Source organism: Delphinus delphis, chromosome 2, assembly GCF_949987515.2.
Source record: "Delphinus delphis chromosome 2, mDelDel1.2, whole genome shotgun sequence".
In the NCBI taxonomy this organism is placed as follows: domain Eukaryota; kingdom Metazoa; phylum Chordata; class Mammalia; order Artiodactyla; family Delphinidae; genus Delphinus; species Delphinus delphis.
The window spans coordinates 53,225,320-53,247,235 of NC_082684.1; the positions used below are offsets into that span (position 1 = coordinate 53,225,320).

Sequence of the window (21,916 nt, forward strand, 5' to 3'; positions counted from 1 at the left end):
GGGTCCCATTTGTTTATTTTTGTTTTTATTTCCATTTCTCTAGGAGGTGGGTCAAAAAGGATCTTGCTGTGATTTATGTCATAGAGTGTTCTGTCCATGTTTTCCTCTAAGAGTTTTAGAGTGTCTGGCATTACATTTAGGTCTTTAATCGATTTTGAGTTTATTTTTGTGTATAGAGTTCAGGAGTGTTCTAATTTCATTCTTTTACATTTAGCTGTGCAGTTTTCCCAGCACCACTTATTGAAGAGGCTACCTTTTCTCCATTGTTTATTCTTGCCTCCTTTATAAAAAATAAGGTGACGATATGTGCGTGGATTTATCTCTAGGAATTCTATCCTGTTCCACTGATCTATATTTCTATTTTTGTGCCAGTACCATACTGTGTTAATTACTGTAGTTTTATAGTATAGTCTGAAGTCAGGGAGCCTGATTCCTCCAGCTCCGTGTTTCGTTCTCAAGATTGCTTTGCCTATTCGGGGTCTTTTGTGTTTCCATACAAATTGTGAAATTTTTTGTTCTAGTTCTGTGAAAAATGTCCGTGATACTTTGATAGGGATTACTTTGAATCTGTAGATTCCTATGAGTAGCATAGTCATTTTCACCATGTTGATTCTTCCAATCCAAGAACATGGTATATCTCTCCATCTATTTGTATCATCTTTAATTTCTTTCATCAGTGTCTTATAGTTTTCTGCATACAGCTCTTTTGTCTCCTTAGGTAGGTTTATTCCAAGGTATTTTATTCTTTTTGTTGTAATGGTAAATGGGAGTGTTTCCTTAATTTCTCTTTCAGATTTTTCATCTTTAGTGTATAGGAATGCAAGAGATTTCTGCACATTAATTTTGTATGCTGCCACTTTATGAAATTCACTGATTAGCTCTAGTAGTTTTCTGGTACCATCTTTGGGATTCTCTATGTATAGGATCATGTCATGTGCAAACAGTGACAGCTTTACTTCTTCTTTTCCAGTTTGGATTCCTTTTATTTCTCTTTCTTCTCTGATTTCTGTGGCTAAAACTTCCAAAACAATGTTGAATAATAGTGGTGAGAGTGGGCAACCTTGTCTTGTTCCTGATCTTAGTGGAAATGGTTTCAGTTTTTCACATTGAGGATGATGTTGGCTGTGGGTTTGTCATATATGGCCTTTACTGTGTTGAGGTAAGTTCCCTCTGTGCCTACTTTCTGGAGGGTTTTTATCATAAATCAGTGTTGAATTTTGTTGAAAGCTTTTTCTGCATCTATTGAGATGATTATATGGTTTTTCTCCTTCAATTTGTTAATATGCTGTATCACACTGATAAATTTGCATATACTGAAGAAACTTTGCATTCCTGGAATAAACCCCACTTGATCATGATGTATAATCCTTTTAATGTGCTGTTGGATTCTGTTTGCTAGTATTTTGTTGAGGATTTTGCCTCTATGTTCATCATGATATTGGCCTGTAGTTTTCGTTCTTTGTGACATCTTTGTCTGGTTTTGGTAACAGGGTGATACTGGTCTCATAGAATGAGTATGGAGGTGTTCCTCCCTCTGATATATTTTGGAAGAGTTTCAGAAGGATAGGTGTTAGCTATTCTATAAATGTTTGATAGAGTTTGCCTGTGAAGCCATCTGGTCCTGGGCTTTTGTTTGTTGGAAGATTTTTAATCACAGTCTCAATTTCCGTGCTTGTGATTGGTCTGTTTGTATTTTCTGTTTCTTCCTGGTTCAGTATTGGAACTTTGTGCTTTTCTAAGAATTAGTCCATTTCTTCCAAGTTGTCCATTTTACTGGCATACAGTTGCTGTAGTAATCTCTCATGATCCTTTGTATTTCTGCAGTGTCAGTTGTCAACTCTCCTTTTTGATTTCTAATTCTATTGATTTGAGTCTTCCTCCTTTTTTTTGGTGATGAGTCTGGCTAATGTATTATCAATTTTGTTTATCTTCTCAAAGAACCAGCTTTTAGTTTTATTGATCTTTGCTATTGTTTCCTTCATTTCTTTCTGATCTGATCTTTATGATTTCATTCCTTCTGCTAACTTGGGGGTTTTTTGTTCTTCTTTTTCTAATTGCTTTAGGTGTATAATTAGGTTGTTTATTTGATATGTTTCTTGTTTCTTGAGGTAAGATTGTATTGCTATAAACTTCCCTCTTGGAACTGCTTTTGCTGCATCCCATAGGTTTTGGGTTATCATGTTTTCAATGTCATTTGTTTCTAGGTATTTTTTGATTTCCTCATTGATTTCTTCCCTGACCTCCTGGTTATTAATTAGTGTATTGTTTAGCCCCCCTGTGTTTGTATTTTTTATAGGTTTTTTTCCTGTAATTGATATCTAGTCTCAGAGCATTGTGATCAGAAAAGATACTTGATATGATTTCAATTTTCTTAAATTTACCAAGGCTTGATTTGTGGCCCAAGATACGATCTATCCTGGAGAATGTTCCATGGGCACTTGAGAAGAAAATGTATTCTGTTGTTTGTGGATGGACTGTCCTATAAATATCACTTAAGTCCATCTTGTTTAATATATCATTTAAAGCTTGTGTTTCCTTATTTATTTTCAGTTGGATGATCTTTCCATGGTGAAAGTGGGGTGTTGCCGTCCCCTACTATGATTGTGTTGCTGTCAATTTCCCCTTTTATGGCTGTTAGCATTTGCCTTATGTACTGAGGTACTCTAAGTTGGGTGCATAAATACTTACAATTGTTATATCTTCTCCTTGGATTGATCCCTTGATCATTATGTAGTGTCCTTCTTTGTCTCCTGTAATAGTCTTTGTTTTAAAGTCTATTTTGTCTGATACGAGAATTGCTACTCCAGCTTTCTTTTGATTTGCATTTGCATGGAATATCTTTTTCCATCCCCTCACTTTCAGTCTGTATGTGTCCCTAGGTCTGAAGTGGTCTCTTGTAGACAGCATATATACAGGTCTTGTGTTTGGATCCATTCAGCCAGTCTGTGTCTTTTGGTTGGAGCATTTAATCCATTTACGTTTAAGGTAGTTATTGATATGTATGTTCCTATTCCCATTTTCTTAATTGTTTTGGGTTTGTTATTGTAGGTGTTTTCCTTCTCTTGTGTTTCCTGCCTAGAGAAGTCCCTTTAGCATTTGTTGTAAAGCTGGTTTGGTGGTGCTGAATTCTCTTAGGTTTTGCTTGTCTGTAAAGGTTTTAATTTCTCCATCAAATCTGGCTGAGATCCTTGCTGGGTAGAGTAATCTTGGTTGTAGATTTTTCTCCTTCATCACTTTAATTATGTCCTACCACTCCCTTCTGGCTTGCAGAGTTTCTACTGAAAGATCAGCTGTTAAACTTATGGGGAATCCCTAATATGTTATTTGTTGTTTTTCCCTTTCTGCTTTTAATATTTTTTCTTTGTATTTAATTTTTGATAGTTTGATTAATATGAGTCTTGGTGTGTTTCTCCTTGAATTTATCCTGTATGTGACTCTCTGCGCTTCCTGGACTTGATTAACTATTTCCTTTCCCATATTAGGGAAGTTTTCAACTATAATGTCTTCAAATATTTTCTCAGTCCCTTTCTTTTTCTCTTCTTCTTCTGGGACCCCTATAATTCGAATGTTGGTGCATTTAATGTTACCCCAGGGGTCTCTGAGACTGTCCTCAATTCTTTTCATTCTTTTTTCTTTATTCTCTCTGCAGTAGTTATTTCCACTATTTTATCTTCCAGGTCACTTATCTGTTCTTCTGCCTCAGGTATTCTGCTATTGATTTCTTCTAGAGAATTTTTAATTTAGCTTATTGTGTTGTTCATCATTGTTTGTTTGCCCTTTAGTTCTTCTAGGTCCTTATTAAACGTTTCTTGTTTTTTCTCCATTCTATTTCCACAATTTTGGATCATCTTTACTATCATTACTCTGAATTCTTTTTCAGGTAGACTGCCTAGTTCCCCTTCAGTTGTTTGGTCTGGTGGGTTTTTACCTTGCTCCTTCATGTGCTGTGTGCTTCTCTGTCTTCTCATTCTGCTTAACTTACTGTGTTTGGGTCTTCTTTTTGCAGGTTGTGGTTTCATAGTTCCTGTTGTTTTTGATGTCTGCCCCTAGTGGCTAAGGTTGGTTCATTTCGTTGTGTAGGTTTCCTGATGGAGGGGACTAGTGCCTGTGTTCTGGTGGATGAGGCTGGATCTTTTCTTTCTGGTGGCCAGGTCCATGTCCAATGGTTTGTTTTCTTGTGTCTGTGACCTTATTATGATTTTAGGCAGCCTCTCTGCTAATGGGTGGGGTTGTGTTCCTGTCTTGCTAGTTGTTTGGCATACGGTGTCCAGCACTGTAGCCTGCTGGTCGTTGAGTGAAGCTGGGTGCTGGTGTTGAGATGGAGATCTCTGGGAGATTTTTGCTGTTTGATATTATGTGGAGCTGGGAGGTCTCTGGTGGACCGATGTCCTGAACTCAGCTGTCCCACCTCAGAGGCACAGGACTGACACCCGGCCAGAGCACCAAGACCCTGTCATCCACACGGCTCAGAATAAAAGGGAGAAAAAAAGAAACAGAAACAAAAAAATAAATAAATAAATAAAATAAAGTTATTAAAATAAAAAATAATTATTAAAAACTAAAAAGTAATTTTAAAAAAAGAAAGAAAGAAGAGAGCAACCAAACCAAAAATCAAATCCACCAGTGATCACAATCGCTAAAAACTATACTTAAAAAAAAAAAAAGGTCAGTCAGAACCCTAGGACAAATGGTAACAGCAAAGCTATACAGACAAAATCACACACAGAAGCATACACATACACACTCACAAAAAGAAACAAAGGAAAATATATATATTGTTGCTCCGAATGTCACTGCCTCAATTTGGGATAATTTGTTGTCTATTCACGTGTTCCACCGATGCAGGGTACGTGAAGTTGATTGTGGAGATTTAATCCCCTGCTCCTGAGGCTGCTGGTAGAAATTTCCCTTTCTCTTCTTTGTTGGCACAGCTCCTGGGATTCAGCTTTGGATTTGGACCCGCCTCTGCGCGTAGGTCTCCTGAGGGCGTCTGTTTCCCGCCCAGACAGGAGGGGGTTAAAGGAGCAGCTGATTCGGGGGCTCTGGCTCACTCAGGCCGGGGGGAGGGAGGGGCACGGAGTGCGGGTCGAGCCTGCAGCAGGCCGGCGTGATGTGGCAACAACCTGAGGTGTGCCATGTGTTCTCCCGGGGAAGTTGTCCCTGGATCACGGGACCCTGGCAGTGGCGGGCTGCACAGTCTCCCGGGAGGGGAGGTGTGGATAGTGACCTGTGCTCGCACACGGGCTTCTTGGTGGCTGCAGCAGCAGCCTTAGCGTTTCATGCCTGTCTCTGCTGTCTGCACTGATAGCTGTGCTCGCGCCCGTCTCTGGACCTCATTTAGGCTGTGCTCTGAATCCCCTCTTCTCGCGTACCCGGAAACAATGGTCCCTTGCCTCTTAGGCAGGTCCAGATGTTTTCCCGAACTCCCTCCCGGCTAGCTGTGGCGCACTAGTCCCGTTCAGGCTGTGTTCACGCAGCCAGCCCCAGTCCTCTCCCTGGGATCTGACCTCCAGAACCCGAGCCTCAGCTCCCAGCCCCCACCTGTCCTGGCCCGGATGAGCAGACAAGCCTCTCCGGCTGGTGAGTGCTGGTCGGCACTGATCCTCTGTGCAAGCATCTCTCCGCTTTGCCCTTTGCACCCCTGTTGCTGTGCTCTCCTCCGTGGCTCCAAAGCTTCCCCCCAACCACCCACCGTCTCTGCCAGTGGAGGGGCTTCGTACTGTGTGGAAACTTTTCCTCCTTCACAGCTCCCTCCCACTGGTGCAGGTCCCATCCCTCTTCTTTTGTCTCTTTTTTCTTTTGCCCTACCCAGGTATGTGGGGAGCTTCGTCCTTTTTGGGAGGTCTGAGGTCTTTTGCCAGCATTCAGTAGGTGTTCTGTAGGAGTTGTTCCACAGGTAGATGTATTTCTGATGTATTTGTGGGGAAGAAGATGATCTCCACGTCTTACTCTTGTGCCATCTTGAAGGTTTCCCTGCCTATAAGATTTTAAAGGCACTACTAAAATTAATCTTGAAAAACAATAGTTTCAACTTATAAATTAAAATATATCAATAAAACAAAATTAATAAATTTTTTTATGTGTCCTCAAAATGTATGGGTATATTTAAATATGTTTTTTGTGATATGGCGTAGGACCTCCAAAAGTCAAAATGGTTTTAAAATATCTCTGTCAAATGCATCAGAGTGAAATATAAAAATTACATCGTTTAGTGACTACATTTTTTACACTAGTCATTCATTTATTCATTTGCCCACTTATTGATTTGCCTTACCAATATTTATTAAGCACAGTAACTGTACAAGCACAGGACGAGGCTATAGGGGTGGTAATGAAAATAATGACAAAATAAAATGCTTTTTCTGTGCATGTTTTGTACTAGGTACTATTGTAAGCACTTAACACGTGTTAAATCGTCTCACCTCTGTAAGACAGGTAATTATTTTCCTCCATTTCAACAGTGGAAAACTGAGGCACTCAGGAGTAGAAGAACTAGCCCAAGTGCACACAGTTATTAAATAATAGCAGAATCAAGAACCCAGGTATTGTTCTCCAGAATTTGTGCTCTTACCATTCAACTATCAGGCCATATTTCAGAGAACGCAGTCATGATGCTTCTGTCTGAAGAGCCATAGTGGAAGCCTGGCTAATGTTATAAGATGTGATATGAAAGGGAAAATAAGGGGGCTATGGAAGCTTATAGCAAGGGACTTAACTAGCCCAGGATGAAATCTCTTAAAATATTTTTAATAATACACAAAAAAATTTTTTTATGTTTTTCCTACTTTAATTTTTTTTCTCTATGGCATGATTTACACTTAAGCTTGATGAATCCAATGACCCTGTGGTTCTTAAACGTAGCCTCATAGTTTAAAAAAGCTGATATTTACAGAATCAAACGTAAGATGCTAGAACAAAATGACAATTTCACCTTTATCTCTTTAGAATTTAAAGCTGTAAAATTTTGTTACTAAAATATGTATGAGCATTCTTAAAGTCTTGAAAGCATTAGCCCATTTTGGGGGTCTTTGTGGGATATTTTTAACATCAGGGATTGTCAGAGAAATAATGCCATCTTTAATAAAACTAAGTTGGACAGTACGCTGTTTTCAATTTAGATTTGGAAAAGAGAATTTTTAATAAGATTGTGAATACACTTCTGCAATGCACTATAGGTAAAACAGTGGTCTCTTGTTATTTATATATTATTTTATGAGCTTTGAAATTCTCTTGAACCTTTTTCTTTATATTGTCTATCTAATAGAAAAACAACTCATCCTTATACAAGTCAATTTCAGGGGCAAATATTTCTTAATGTCACCATTGTGTGTTTCCATAATCTAAACATATACTATTAATGGCCCTTAGGCCTTGGGACTTTTAATTTTACTAAAACACGATGTAAAACAAATGAGTTTTACTAATATAACTGTTGGACTGTCTACAATTGTATTTTAACTAAATAGCTTTGTAAGATTATATTATTTACCTCACACTAAGCTATAGAGATTTCTTTTACTTTTTCATAATGCTATGTCAATAATTAAGTATAATATCTTTTAAAAATATTTAATTAGTAGTTTCTTTTTTATCAGTTTAACAATATTAAATAACTCTTTGAGATGCTTTCTTTTCTACCAAATTGCAATGCCTTTTGCCTCTTATTTTCATTTTGTGAATTCCCCAACAGCTTTATCATAGATATTTATAATTTCAAGTCAACATCTCACAAGGGCAATTAAGATACTTTGGAAACTTCTGTGTCTCTTAAGATGACGTTAGAAGGGCCAGCATGCAACAATGATGTTTAAAAAGGTCCTCCAGGCATTCCATACCTATTCCACAGAACCATAATTATAATATGGAGTTGTCTTCTTGCTCTCCTCTGGTGTCTTTTCAAATTTATTTTTTATTGAGGCAACATTGACTAATAATATTATATAAGTTTCATGTGTACAACATTATATTTCTACTTCTTTGTACCCTACAGCATGGTCACCGTCAAAAATTTAGTTTTCATCAGTTACCATAAAGTTGATCCCCTTTACTCATTTCACCCTCCCCCTGCTCCTTTCCCTCTGGTAACCACTACTCTGTTCTCTGTATCTACATGTTTGTTTTTGTTTCATTTGGTTTGTACATATATTTTGGGGTTTTGTTTGTTTTTTATATTCCAAGTATGAGTGAGATCATATGGTATTTGTCTTTCTGACTTATCTCACTTAACATCACTTACATAATACTCTCAAGGTCCATCCATGTCCCAAAAGGCAAGTTTTCATCTTTTTATGGTTGAGTAGTATTCCATTGTATCCAGACAAGGCAGACAATATTGAATCACACAAGGAGTTTACCTTCTATTCTGAGAAAAGCACTCTCCAACTCTAAGCTGAAATTAATATCTAAAAAAATTGCACAGTACAATTGAACACTTTGTGTTCCCAATATGGATAGATTTCAGTTTTAACTTTTGCATCAAATATTTCTGAATGTGTGAACTCAAACATTGGCCTAATGCATTCCCTCTGTTTTTATTTAGGAATGCATTATATAGGCTGGCACTGTGGTATAAGCAGAAAAAAAAGTTCTGTATGTGAACAGAGTTTTTGTGCAGTTTCTAATTTGAGTGTTTGATGAAAAGTCTGTAATACAGCATTTTTTATTGAATGGATATTTATCTACAATTTTTTTTTTTACCTGAAAAGTTGCAAACAACTTATTTTCACTGGGGAGATTATTATAACCCAAACATTGGAGTGGTGGCCGTCATAGTTCGGTGACTGTGTTTGAACAGTGGTTTATTTGTTTCTAAGTTTTAAAGCAGTGGTTATGAAAACTCATTGCCTAAACTTTCTGAATAGAGAGGTTAGAGAGGAAATATGGGGGCTGCTTTAAATTACATGATTTTGTTATTCCTTTCAAGATGAAAAACCAGGCCCACTGCTTAGTAAAAACCTCCAGTGATCTTTTATCTTACTTGGTTGTGTTCAGGTTGCAAAATATGTATCATTTCACCTCAGAATGATCCAAAAATTAAATAAATGACAATCTTCACCATGAAAATACAAGGACTAAACAGCTGCAATATTTATACCTGGAGGGACAAAAGAGATTGTCAGCATTAAAAGAGAAAGGGATTTTTGTCTTAAAACTTTAATCTGTCTTGTCATTCTAATTTTGGAAGAATAATCCAAGAATACATAAACTTTTTAATTCCCTTCTCCATGTGTAAGATCTTAAAACAATTCCATGGGTTTATAACATGTAATTAAAATGAGTAACCATTCTACATGATTTAAACTTGATTAGTACAGTAAGATTTTGACACAAGAGAACAATGTTTCATTTTAATTGTTTGAGGAAATATAAGGCATACTGTTACTCTAGTTGTAGTAGATCTAAATAGGTGCATGTTCTTTTGTTTATGTCTTTTAGCATCTCCTTCAATTAAACTCTTGGTGGATGACCCTATAGTTGTAAATCCTGGAGAGGCCATAACATTAGTATGTGTTACGACAGGAGGAGAGCCTGTACCCTCTCTCACTTGGGTCAGGTCCTTTGGGACTCTGCCTGAAAAGACTGTTTTGACTGGAGGAACTTTAACCATACCTGCCATCACCTCAGAAGATGCTGGTACTTACAGCTGCATTGCCAATAATAATGTGGGAAACCCTGCAAAAAAGTCTACCAACATCATTGTGAGAGGTAAGTTTGCATAGAGAATGTTACAGCATAAATTTCTATATTTTCATTGAATAGTTTTCATAACATATTTTTAGTGATACTATGGAATAGTTTTATAATATGTTCTTAGTAAAAAAAATGATTAAAATCCAAATGTGGCATAGGGCATTATGCATTGTTATATAGATTGTGTATTAGTTTAAGGATTTAACAAATGCAGCAATTTAATGTTTAATAAACATTTATTGAATCCCTATTACATGCAGAGCTTTAAATTGTGGGATTACATAGAGATCTATAAAACATTATCTTGTACTCAAGGATTCTACTCTCAGATAGTGAAAATATATATATATCAATTTATAGCCATATGATGCAGTGTTTGGCAAGCATGAATAAAAGCTATAAACATAAAAATTATAGTAGTTTCTGGCTGAGGTTATTAGGGAATATCTAATGACATTTGCATCAGGTCTTGTAGGCTGGGTAGAGTTTTAACAGACTGAGATTAGCTAAGGTCATGGAAAAGTCAGAGTTAGTAAAAGGTAAAGTTTATTTGAGGAATTTATATAAAAGGTGGTTCACTAAGTCAACAGCAGTGATGTTCTAGCTAGTGTGCTGATGCTGCCTGTGGAAGAGATGCTAACCTTCCATTTCGGAGAAGGTGAAGTCACTGTGCAAGGAAAGCATATGCATCTTCATGTCTCACTTTACCTGGTGTGGTCCTGGGCTGGGGATGGAGGATGGTCACCAAGGCCTCTAAAGTTAAAATAGACATCCATATGCCCAAGAGGACTCTTCCAGTAGACAAATGAAAATTTATCATTAATGAAGGATTATAATGGAAGCAAAACATAATTGAGTATATTGAGATAAACACTTGTGATTTTGTGAACATAGACTGTGGTGGTTTTAGTGACCACAGTTATCTGTTACCACCCAAACAATCAGAAATATGCTACTTGGCCAAAAATATACTCTAGTCAAAATATTGTAAGATGTTACAGTGTAAATCAAGACACTGTGGATTTCATAGCTACTGATTTCATGTCTACTGCAAAGCTAAGGAGAAGGGGAGGAGATTAGAGTAAGTTAAAATGCCAGAAAGCTTTCTGTTCTTACCTAGTTTTAGCTGTTTTTCTTGAATAAATCCTTCTCGAATTTTATCAAGGCTTTGGTTAATTTCCAGAATTCTGAAAAAGTTGATTTTTGACATTTTTGCCTGTGTTTTTGTTGCTTTTATGGAGGACCAGATTTTCAGAGACCTTTATTATGCCATTCTGGAAGTGCTTCTGTCTGTATTCATTTTTTCACAAAAGGAAGGGATAAACCACGGGCTAATAAAAACATTATTGGGGAGTAATCCACAAACCATTTTGGGTATATATTATAGGGTAGAACAAATGCACAAATATATATTGCTTTTATTGAGAACCAGGGTTTTCACTGTGGGAGAAGGAAGATACAAATATAGAAGGACAGAGATCTAGTGATATGATACTCTAGTAGCAATGAACATATCTGACACCCAGTTCTTGGTTCTAAACACTATGCCCCCTTGGAAAAAAAAAAAAAAGGAACATTTGGAGAAATAGATGATTCCAGGGCAGGGGCTGGGAAAGTAGAAGGTGAGCCTGGGACGTATTTTGTGCCAGAAAGCAAAGAAGACTAAGAAGGCTAAAAAAAGTGTGGGGGAGGAAAGAAATAAGTGAGAGAGGCTAAGAAGTACAAACTTCCAGTTGCAAAGTAAATGAGTCATGGGTATGAGATGTACAGTGTGGGGAATGTGGTCAATAACTATGAAAAGTAAAAATAAAAATAATAAAGCATCTTGGAAAGCTCAAAGACTAAGGGAAATGTCAAAAGGACATAGGAGACAGCTTAAAGTGACTCCCGTTGGCCAAATTAGTGGCAATTTGAGCATTGAAATGCGTTAACGATGATAATGGTCTATAATATGTTAAATTAAAATTTCATTAGTCCATAGTAATAGTAAAATGAAAAAGAAAAATAGAAATGAAAAGCTCTTCTTTACAGAAGGATCCCAGCTAAAAATCCTAGAAGGAATGGTAGAATAAAAGAAAACAACCATTCTGCAATCCCCGGTGTAATAGTTGGTTCTAGCAAGGATTATCAATGGATGCTGAATTATTGGGTAAAATATTTGGAGGCAATAAAATATTCACAAGATCTCCAAGTATCTCCCCAAACTACAAGCTACCCCTTTGTAGTTTTTACTAACAACAAAGCAGGAAAGGTAGCATTTCAGTTGAGAGATTCAGCAGTCTCTACTCTAACCAAATGATCAGACTTAGGGACCACCAAAAGGGACAATTTGACAGGAAGAGCCTCCTGATGAGATTTGCTAAAAAGCCACAATATCACCTATGTAGGTTTTCACCAAAAAAATGTCAAACGTGAACCTAATCATAAGTAAACAATCAGATAAATCTGAACCAGGGTTTCTCAACCTTGGCACTGCTGACATTTTAGGATGGTAATTCTTTCTTGTGGGAACTGCTCTGTGCATTAGGATGTTTAGATGCATCCCTGGCCTCTACCCACCACATTCCAATAGCACCTTGCTATAGATTGAATGTTCCTGTCCCCTGCCGCAAAGTTCATATGTTTATATCCTAATCCCCAAGGTGATAGTATTAGGAGGTTGGACCTTTGAGAGGTGATTAGGTTGTGAGGGTAGAGCCGTCATGAATGGAATTAGTATCCTTATAAAACAGGCCCAACCCAGGTTCAATCCAGGGAACTAAAATCCCACAAGCCACACGGATTTAAAAAAAAAAAAAAAGAAGCCCAAGAAATCTCCCTTTTTCCTTTCACCATTTGAAATTATAGCCAAAAAAAAGTCTATGAACAAGGAAGTGGGTTTTCACCAGACACTGAACCTGCTGGCACCTTGATCTTGGACTTCCCAGCCTCTAGAATTGTGATAAATAAATTGCTGTTGTTTATAAAAATTTTAAAAAAAAAGACTCTGTGGATACTGCACTATCTGCTACAAAATTGTAAGCCATACAATATTTAGTAATTGCAAGATATACCATTATTTTACGTATCATTATAAAATAAAACATCATGCCACTTGAGCTACTACAGTGTTTTCCTATGAGATCAAATGTTATTGAAAGAAGTCTTTCAGATTTGTTATACTTAGGTTTTCTTTTAAACTGTATATCACCCATTAGCATACATAAAAAGGAAAATAAAATAAAAATCCATTGATTAAATTATTCCTAAAACTTCACAATCAGAACCAACCCAACTTCTAAATCAGTTTTCATCTCAGTCTTTGATGACTATGGTTTTCTAAATCTAGTTTGATGGTAGGATCATCTGAAACTATATTGAATCCCGGTATAACTGGCAAAATGTCTAGCATAAAATGTTGGTGTTGCTTAGGTACCCTCCATAAGGAATTAACTCAGTTCACAGCAATAGATGCTCCCAAAATGATTTGCTCCTCCCCATTTCATCTAGAACTTTTCATCTGTGTTCTTACAAAAGACAGTTTTCAGTTTTGACATGAATGGCCTAAAATAAACAGAGCCTTAAAAATGTACTTCTCCAATTTGTAATTTTTTTATGCCTTAAATGTATCTGAAGTGTACATTTGCATAGTCATATTATATTACCAGTAGAACCTCTCAGCAGTGGCATTTACATAATTCATGAAATTGAGTTTGCATGTAATCTTACTGAATATAGAAGTAGCTTTGGTTAACGGGTCCTAGGTTAAACTGTGGGGAGCAAAACTACTACAATAATATGTGGCATTTGATTTCTGCCACAAAGGCCAAGAAATTCAGTTAAAGAAAAACGGTTTTCTTCTTATTATATCAAAGAAATTATTTTCACGTCTTCTGAATTTGTAGACCTCTGCAGTGTCTTAGATTAACTGTGTCATGGATAAAGCAAAAACAGAGCTCTAGGTTCATTTTCCCCCCATTCCTTTCTGTAATTAGATCAAGATCCACAGACCAGGTTTTCTGAACAAGCACGACAATATCCTGTGCATAGAATTCCCACTGCCATTTGAGAATATCCATGAACAAAATAAGATTGTAGGATGCAGACAGGAATAAAACTCTAGAAACACTTCTGAAGTGTCATTTGACTTTAAAAAAAAAAAAGAGAACACTTTAAATAATGTAGATAATCCTCCATGTAGATAACAAGCTCCAAAACTGAAGAAGAATCTCATATGTTTTAAAATTTTGTTAGGCATTCATAAATATAGCAGCAGTGCCTTTTCTTATGATCCTTTAAGAAGTTGCCGTGATTGAGCCACATTTCTCTCAAGTCAGGAGAGAAGCAGTTGCTTAATACATTTGATAAGAAAACTGTGTTGATTTCCTAGGTACATGTGGGGTGGCCTGAGGTCAGGGCTTTCCAAACTTTCCCACCTAAAGTTCTCTGTTGTTGTGAGTCACTGTAATTAGAAATGCCCACATTTCTCTTCCATCATGAATTGAATGAGCCACTGTCTTGAGCAGTCATGGTTCATAACATGACCAAGACATTACTGTATCTTAGTGTCCTGTGGTCTTTTAAAATTTTATTCAGTGGCTTAATCTTCCCCTGCTTCAGAAGAAAAGTCGGCAAACTGCATAACTCTTTTGTTCATTATTAGAAATAGAGAGTCCTACAGTGCATTCAGGTCACAATCATGCATTTAGTTCAGTGTTTTGGATACACGTTCCAAAATAGTAATGAAACTCCAAACCTGATTTAATGTAAAATTTTCTCCCCTGCCCCGCTTGGGTCCACTTTGGGCTGGAGACTTGCAGTGGGAAAGGGGACAGGGGCTGGTGTGGTTGGCTTCTTCCTGTTTGTTTGTCTATTCTCTACCCTCCTCTCCACCACCCCATCCCTGACCTGATAGCCAGATTCTGACCTTCCTGGCTTGGGGTGGGGTAGGAAGGTCTTCTCTATATAAAACATAGTTTTTTCTTCCTTGGCACATTAATGGACTGTTGAGAGATTCCTCTACCTAGAAGAGATGCACATCTGTGTGCACCAAGGAGAACTCTCTAGTCATGGATTCTCCCAAGACCACTGATGTGTCACATTCCCTGAGCATCTCATGCCCTACCTCTACCGCCTTTCTGCTGAGAGCTTCTCTGTCTCCTCCAGGTAGCCAACTCAACAGAGCCCAAGACAAGAAGCCCATACTACCTCTCCTTCCGTGTGTGACTCACAGCTGTAAGCAGAAGCTCTTACCAATAAATTCTGTGAGAGCACACAGATTCCAATGTAGCCACCTCTATCCTGTTGTCACACAGGTTTTGGTCTTCTCAAATATGTCAGGCATCATTTCAGGGAAAATATTTTAGAGGTTTGGCTGGTTCCATGAAAAGCCCCTCACTGGGACTGAGATGAAATAGACAGGCTCTCTTGCTGCCTTGGGCCTGGAAGAAGCTTTATCTCACAGTTTTATCCAAAGATATCCTTCCAAACAAATTTGGTCTCTGCCACTTTTTATATGCTTAATTTCTATAAAGTCCAAGAATCAAAGAATGGAGTTTCTTTGAAAATTCTGCATAAGAAGGAGATTTGTCTTACACTCATTGTGGAATTCTGTGGATTTTGTTCTCAGTCAAAAGTGAATCAGGAAAAGTCTATTCTGTTATCTGGTTTCACAAGAGTATTGAAGGATTATAAGAATTTTCAAAATTTCTAGCTGATATTCTTAAATGTGATCATCAGTAAGTTCTTTTGGTTCTATCTTCAAACTATACTCTGAATCTGACCATATCTTGCCAAGTTCACTGTTACCACCCTTGTGTCAACTATCAGTATATTTCCCCTAGTTGATTAAAATAGTCTTTTCATTAATCTTCTTTCCAGTCCAGCCCCTCTTTTAGAAGGGGCTGCTTAGCCACTGTATTAGGTAAGGTAGACTTGACTGAGTTAACAAATAGACCCATACATGTAATTACTCAAAACAAAATTACTTTAGCTTTTTTTCATGAAAAAGTTAGGGTGTTTCCTAGTTGATGATGCTGGCAGTGGTGTTGTATATGATTGGTGTTGGGGCGGGGGGCGGGGCGGGAGCGGGTGTAGGAGTAAGAGAGTCTATTCCGTGCAGTCATTATGCACCTAGGGTGATGATGTTTCTGCCATCTTCAAACTGTGGCTGCTAAGGTTGTTCTGAGTATTACCTCCATCCCTGTCAGCTGGAAGTGGGAAAGAGCTTGAATGATCACACATGGGAGACTTTTTATGGGCCAGAAGTGTGTTAGTTCCAATCACATTCTGTTGGCTAGACCTTAGGCACATAATCACACCACTGTGTGCCAGGTATAAGAGAGCATGGATTTTGGTCAACAGCTAGCCACCTCTGTTACATTCATACAAGAGCCAGAGTGATTGAAATCATCTCATTCCCCTGATCAGATTCCTCCCATGGCTTACCATCTCACCTAAAATGGAATTCACATTTCTCATTGTCATCTCATGTCACTTTCTTCTTTACTCACTCTGCTTTAGACACATTATTCTTCTTGTTCTTTTTCACAACTCAGGACTTAAATATTTGCTGTTCTTTAAGCCTGGGGTGTTAATTTTCAAAAACCGTCTTCTGGGAAATATCTTCCCTGACTACCCTATGGTAGATAATCAACCCCTAATCCCTTGAACGATCTGTTGATCTGTTGTTTCTTCTTATCACATAACTACCTGGAGTTATTTTATACATTTTAAAAATGTATTGCCTGTCTCTTTCATGACACTGTATATAGTGACAAAGAATTTATCAGTTTGTTGTGTTTCTCAGTGACATCCCTGGAGTCTAAAAAATTACTCAGCATATAGTAGATTCTCAATAAATGTATGTTGAGTGAATGAATCACTTTTTATAAAAGTTTACTGGCTTACATTAGATATTTCTTTTGGACATCTATCATCCTTTGATACCCTGTGTATAATAAATGATATCAAGCAAAATATGGAAATTCTATATACATGTTAAATCACATTAAACATTTGTGTGATGTGACTAGCTCATGTGAAAGGGCACATTGTTCTAATCATTCATTGCTGTGTAACAAGCCACCCCAAAACAGTAGCTTAACATGATAGCATTTATTTATTTATTTATTTATTTATTTGCAGCACGCGGGCCTCTCACTGTTGTGCCCTCTCCCGTTGCAGAGCACAGGCTCCAGACGCGCAGGCTCAGCGGCCATGGCTCACGGGCCCAGCCGCTCCGTGGCATGTGGGATCTTCCTGGACTGGGGCACGAACCCGTGTCCCCTGCATCAGCAGGCGGACTCTCAACCACTGCGCCACCAGGGAAACCCAGCATTTATTTATTTTACTCACAAATCTGGGGGTTGAGAGACTCAGCTAAAAAATCCAGGGTCTCATATAATTGCACTCAGAAGATGGAAGGGCTGGAATCATCTTCAAAGCTTTTCCAATCAAATTTCTGGTTCCTGGACTAAAAAGTTCAGACAGCTGGGCTCCTTAGGTTAGTCTCTCTCTGTCTCTGTCTATCTGCTTCTCATTCTCTCATTCATTCTCAATAGCCTCTTTATATGGTTTCTCTGCATGGCAGCCTCAAGGTAGCCAGACTTGTTACAGGCTCCCAGAACCAGGGTCCCAAGAGCTGCATGAGTTCTAGCCTTTGAAGTCATGCAGTGTCATTACTGCTATTGTCTATTCATCAAAGCAGTGCCAAAGGTTGGCCTGGTTCCAAGAGGAGATCAAGTATCTTCACCTTTTGAAGGGATGAGGGTCAGATAATCTGCAGATGTGTTTTAAAGCCACCACAATACGCAGTGTACTCCACAAGCCATATTCTTCACATCATACTCCCATGCTGCCTCAAGGCTCATTTATGCCCCTGTTTTTTCCCCTTTCCTCCTTAATTTCATCAGCCCCTATCTTGAACACATAGCCTCTGCAAAAGTGATGTTCTAAACATATTTCCTCTTTGAATTCTAGAATTTCTCCAGCATATCTTTGTTGGCTATGATCTCAGAATACTAATATGGAGAAAAATCACTTGTCAATATTGAAATAGATTTAACCTTTATGGAAGAAGTCAATATGTATTCAGTGAGCCATGAATTTACACTTTCCTAACTGTACAAAAATATATATTCTGTAACCTCCAGGAATATCATAACCCTCTGTTCTGAAAAGTGTTGATTTGCCTAACTCTAATATATCCACATGAAAGGACTGAGATCTTTAAAAACCTGACTTTTTATATTAAACATATTTGTTCAGAACTCATTTAATGGAAATATATCAAATATTAGCACTGCTAGCATTTCAAAATGATCTTTAGACTTATTACCAAAAAAAATCTTGTAATTCAAAAATTCTATGAAAAAAAATTTCGAACCTTTGAGTATGCCAGTTCTGTTTAGGTAATAGTGATAGTTATTATTGATTTGAGCACTTACCATGTACTGGGCTACCTGGCACACCATATACATGAACTTTTTAATCATTCCCAGATATTTATAAGGTAAAAAATATTATTATTCCTATTTTAAAAATAGTAAAACTGAAGAGGGAGCAAGTTAAGTAACTTCCCCCAAATATAAGCTTTATTTAAGCAGCAAAGCTGGGATTCAAAACCCACACACTATGGTTCCAGGGCGACTGTCTTAATCAAGCTACCATAGTGCCTTTCAAAATTTAGCCAAGTTTTTAAAAATGTATAACTCCTCCTCCTCTCCAAATTGAACTGACTAATGTCCTTTTCTATTTCCTCTACCCTTGCCTTGCCAAAAACTTACTAAGGATTCTTTCTGGGTTGTAAATTGAATACATTTTTATGTTTATTAAAAGAAAAATCCCCAACACTATACAGTCCTTCCCAATTACACCATTTCCCTCCCAAGTATACAATCATTTTTGATTGGAGGAAATTCTGTATTTTTGCTAATCAGTACTTTTTTCTCCAGTAATGGTGGGCATACTTTAATTTCAAGTTCTAACCAACATACTCTTTGTAGTTTATGATTTTCTAAATAATATTACATTTGAAGGATTGAGCATGACTCTGTTACTTTTACTGGTAGTCTTACAGATTATTGGACAAAAATTTTAAAGAATTTCTGTTAATCATAAGAGATCAGGGACTTCCCTGGTGGTCCAGTGGTTGGAACTTTGGATTCCAATGCAGGGGGTGCAGGTTCGATCCCTGGTTGGGGAGCTAAGATCCCATGTGCCTCTCAGCCAAAAAGAAAAAAACCAAGACAGAAAACAGAAGTAATATTGTAACAAATTCAATAAAGACTTTAACAATGGTCCACATCAAAAAAACTTTTTTTTAAAAAGAGATCAATTGAATAACAAACGACAAAGATACAAAATAACTGCACAAATAAGACTACTAGTATAAACAAGGAACAAAACAAGACCTATAAAGTGTGTTCATCGTTTTTGCTGAAAGGTACATACCTTCAAGCTATTGGTCAGAAAGTCAGTCAGAGTTAATTGTCAATTTTCCAGGAAGAATTGATCATATTTAGCTTACAATGAGTTTCTAAATGTAAATTATTTGTGAATTTCCAACTACAGGGTTGGTGTAGTTCCTCCCAAGCATTTAGATTAATCAAATTAAATTTCCAGTCATCAATAGTTTTCTTCCATGACCTTTCATTAGTAAAAACTATAATGATAATAGCTGAAATTGTAGAAAACTAATCCTTTAACATTCTCCAAGAGCAAAACTGTCTGCTGTGTGCAGGTGTCCCAATTACACATGTAGATTAAGTGCTCTATTTCTGTTTTCCCAATTTAATATTCTGTAGTAATTACATCTCCCCAAAACACCAGAGAGAATTTTACTATATTATGTTTTTTAGCTCTGAAATTGTTTCATTATTATCTTTTTAAAAATTAATCAGAGCGGGCTTCCCTGGTGGCGCAGTGGTTGAGAGTCCGCCTGCCGATGCAGGGGACACGGGTTCGTGCCCCAGTCCGGGAAGATCCCACATGCCGCGGAACAGCTAGGCCCGTGAGCCATGGCCGCTGAGCCTGCGCATCCGGAGCCTGTGCTCTGCAACGGGAGGGGCCAAAAACAGTGAGAGGCCCGTGTACCACCAAAAAAACAAACAAAAAAATTAGGGCTGTACAAAATATAAAAATTACCAATTCGGTAGTTCTCATCTGAATATAGATAACTCACTTTTCTCTTTCAAATGAGATAAATCTAACATCTTTGTTCAGTGAAATAACATATGAGGAATTTTAAGATACAATTTCAAGTAAAAAAGTTTATCTAGATATTGTATAATCTTATAATTACTTTTATATAACTATATATATACAGCTTAGTCATACATTTTATTTTATTAAAACTTAGGTTGTCCTGCTTGGTAGTTGGAATTTCTGTCATATTTACTCTAGTCTAAAGGAGATGTACCATTTGGTGGTAGTGCTTTAAAAGTCAATACCTGTTAACATCCAGAAAAGAAGAATCTTATTCAGTAACATTATTTTTAAATTTCTTTTGTCAGTTTCTTTGAAGGCATTTTATAGGTTTTTTGGTGGGGGGCGGGGGTGTTGTTTGGTTTTTAGATACCCTACAGTTGTAAAACAGGGCCAAAACAATGATACTACTTTGAAAACTCCTGATTCAGATTTTTTATCCTGTTATGGCAGGTACCTATTTCCCAAGCCTACTGGCTCACCACACTTAGTTTGTGTGGGTTAAACAGTCTGTAGGCAGTAAGGTATAGGGAAAGAGATCTATGATATGGTTCTGGCTTCCTTTAAATTAGCTACCAGATCACAAGTATGTAAAGAGGCCCTTGCTTACTTTACTCTACACGAAGAAATTGGAGTGCATAATTTCTAAGATACTTTTGCTCTAACCATCTATGATTCTATACTATCAAAACATACCTTGACCTATGCTCCTTTCTGGACTTAATCACTCTGTATTTTTGCTTACACATTTACTCACACAAATACATGAGTACAAATACATGGCAGTATAGATATGATTACTAAAAAACACTGAACTTCCAAACAAAATTCTTTTTTTAAAAAATTATTGTTTACTTACCTTAGGATATTAAACCAGGAAAGTAAATGTAAATGGTACTTTCAATAGGTATTTAGAAAATTTCTCTTCCACACTAGATCTGTGTCAGTTGTTGTAAGGGACAGAAAAGGAATGAGTACAATCCCTGAGCCCATGGAGTTCTTACACTTACAGGGAGAAAATCATCAGGGCAACTCCCTCCGTAGATCGTAAGAAAGGTCATAACTTCACAATAGAAGCACAGACAGTGTGCTGGAAGGTCAGATGAAGAAACAATTAATTCTGATTAGGGAGATAGAGGAAAATTCCAAAGAAGGTGGCATTTGAGATGGTCTTTGAAAAATGAGAGTCCTTATATATTTAGAAATGAAGTGTCTCTTTCCTGTGCTGTCCAGAATGGTGGCATTAACTAGCTTTTTGAACTTTCTCCGTTTTCTTATTTATTGAAATATTAGAAACTATTGATAGCCTTTAAAAGAAAAACCTATGTTTAACTTCCATATTTTATAGTAAATATTTTCAGAAACTAAGTGATTTACACATTTTATTTTGTGATTTTGAAATAATGCTTAAAGGTTAATATTTTGCAGTCTTGAGTTGCATAAGATTTTATATAAAATTTTTAATTGAATTAATCAGCCTGCCAAATTTTCTGTTTACTGCGTTTTCTGTTTCCCTTTGAATTCTGTCCAGTATTCTTCCAACATCAGTGCTTTTTCTAAATGCTTCAGGAAATTTCTAGAGACCATCAACCTAATTCTTAAATTATTCTTCATCTAGACTCTGTAAGATGATTTTAATTTTAGCATTCAAAGAATCTTTTCTCTTTTTCTCTTTTTTTTAACCTTATTGTCTCAGCAAATATATTTATCTGAAAATTGTGTGTGCATAGAAATCATCAACCCAGTCATTCAAATCCATCTTAATGAAAATGTACCTGTTAAAATCAATCAAGTATGAATGACTGGTAAGAGAAAATTTATCCATGGAAAGTCCATAAATTCATTCCAAAACTAATTAATTTCCAAAATCCAAAAATTAGGAAAATACTTTTTAAACTTACTAAAAAAAATCAGTTACTTTTTTCTAATTAGAGAAGTTTTTTTTTAGTCATGCAAACATTAGGATTGGTCTTTCCATGGTTCTTTCTATGATTTATGCCCCACATAACCTTATTTAGTTAACATGCACAGGGATAATAAA

At 36.9% G+C, this 21,916-nt stretch overlaps 1 protein-coding gene across 1 annotated transcript in view; it reads left to right on the forward strand.

The window, feature by feature from the left end:
- MDGA2 (MAM domain containing glycosylphosphatidylinositol anchor 2) overlaps positions 1 to 21,916 on the forward strand; it is an 822,856-nt gene that overhangs the window by 545,213 nt on the left and 255,727 nt on the right. Inside the window, exon 6 of the mRNA XM_060004614.1 lies at positions 9,436 to 9,705. Coding sequence (XP_059860597.1) covers positions 9,436 to 9,705 — 270 coding nt within the window. The remainder of the gene's footprint in view (positions 1 to 9,435; positions 9,706 to 21,916) is intronic.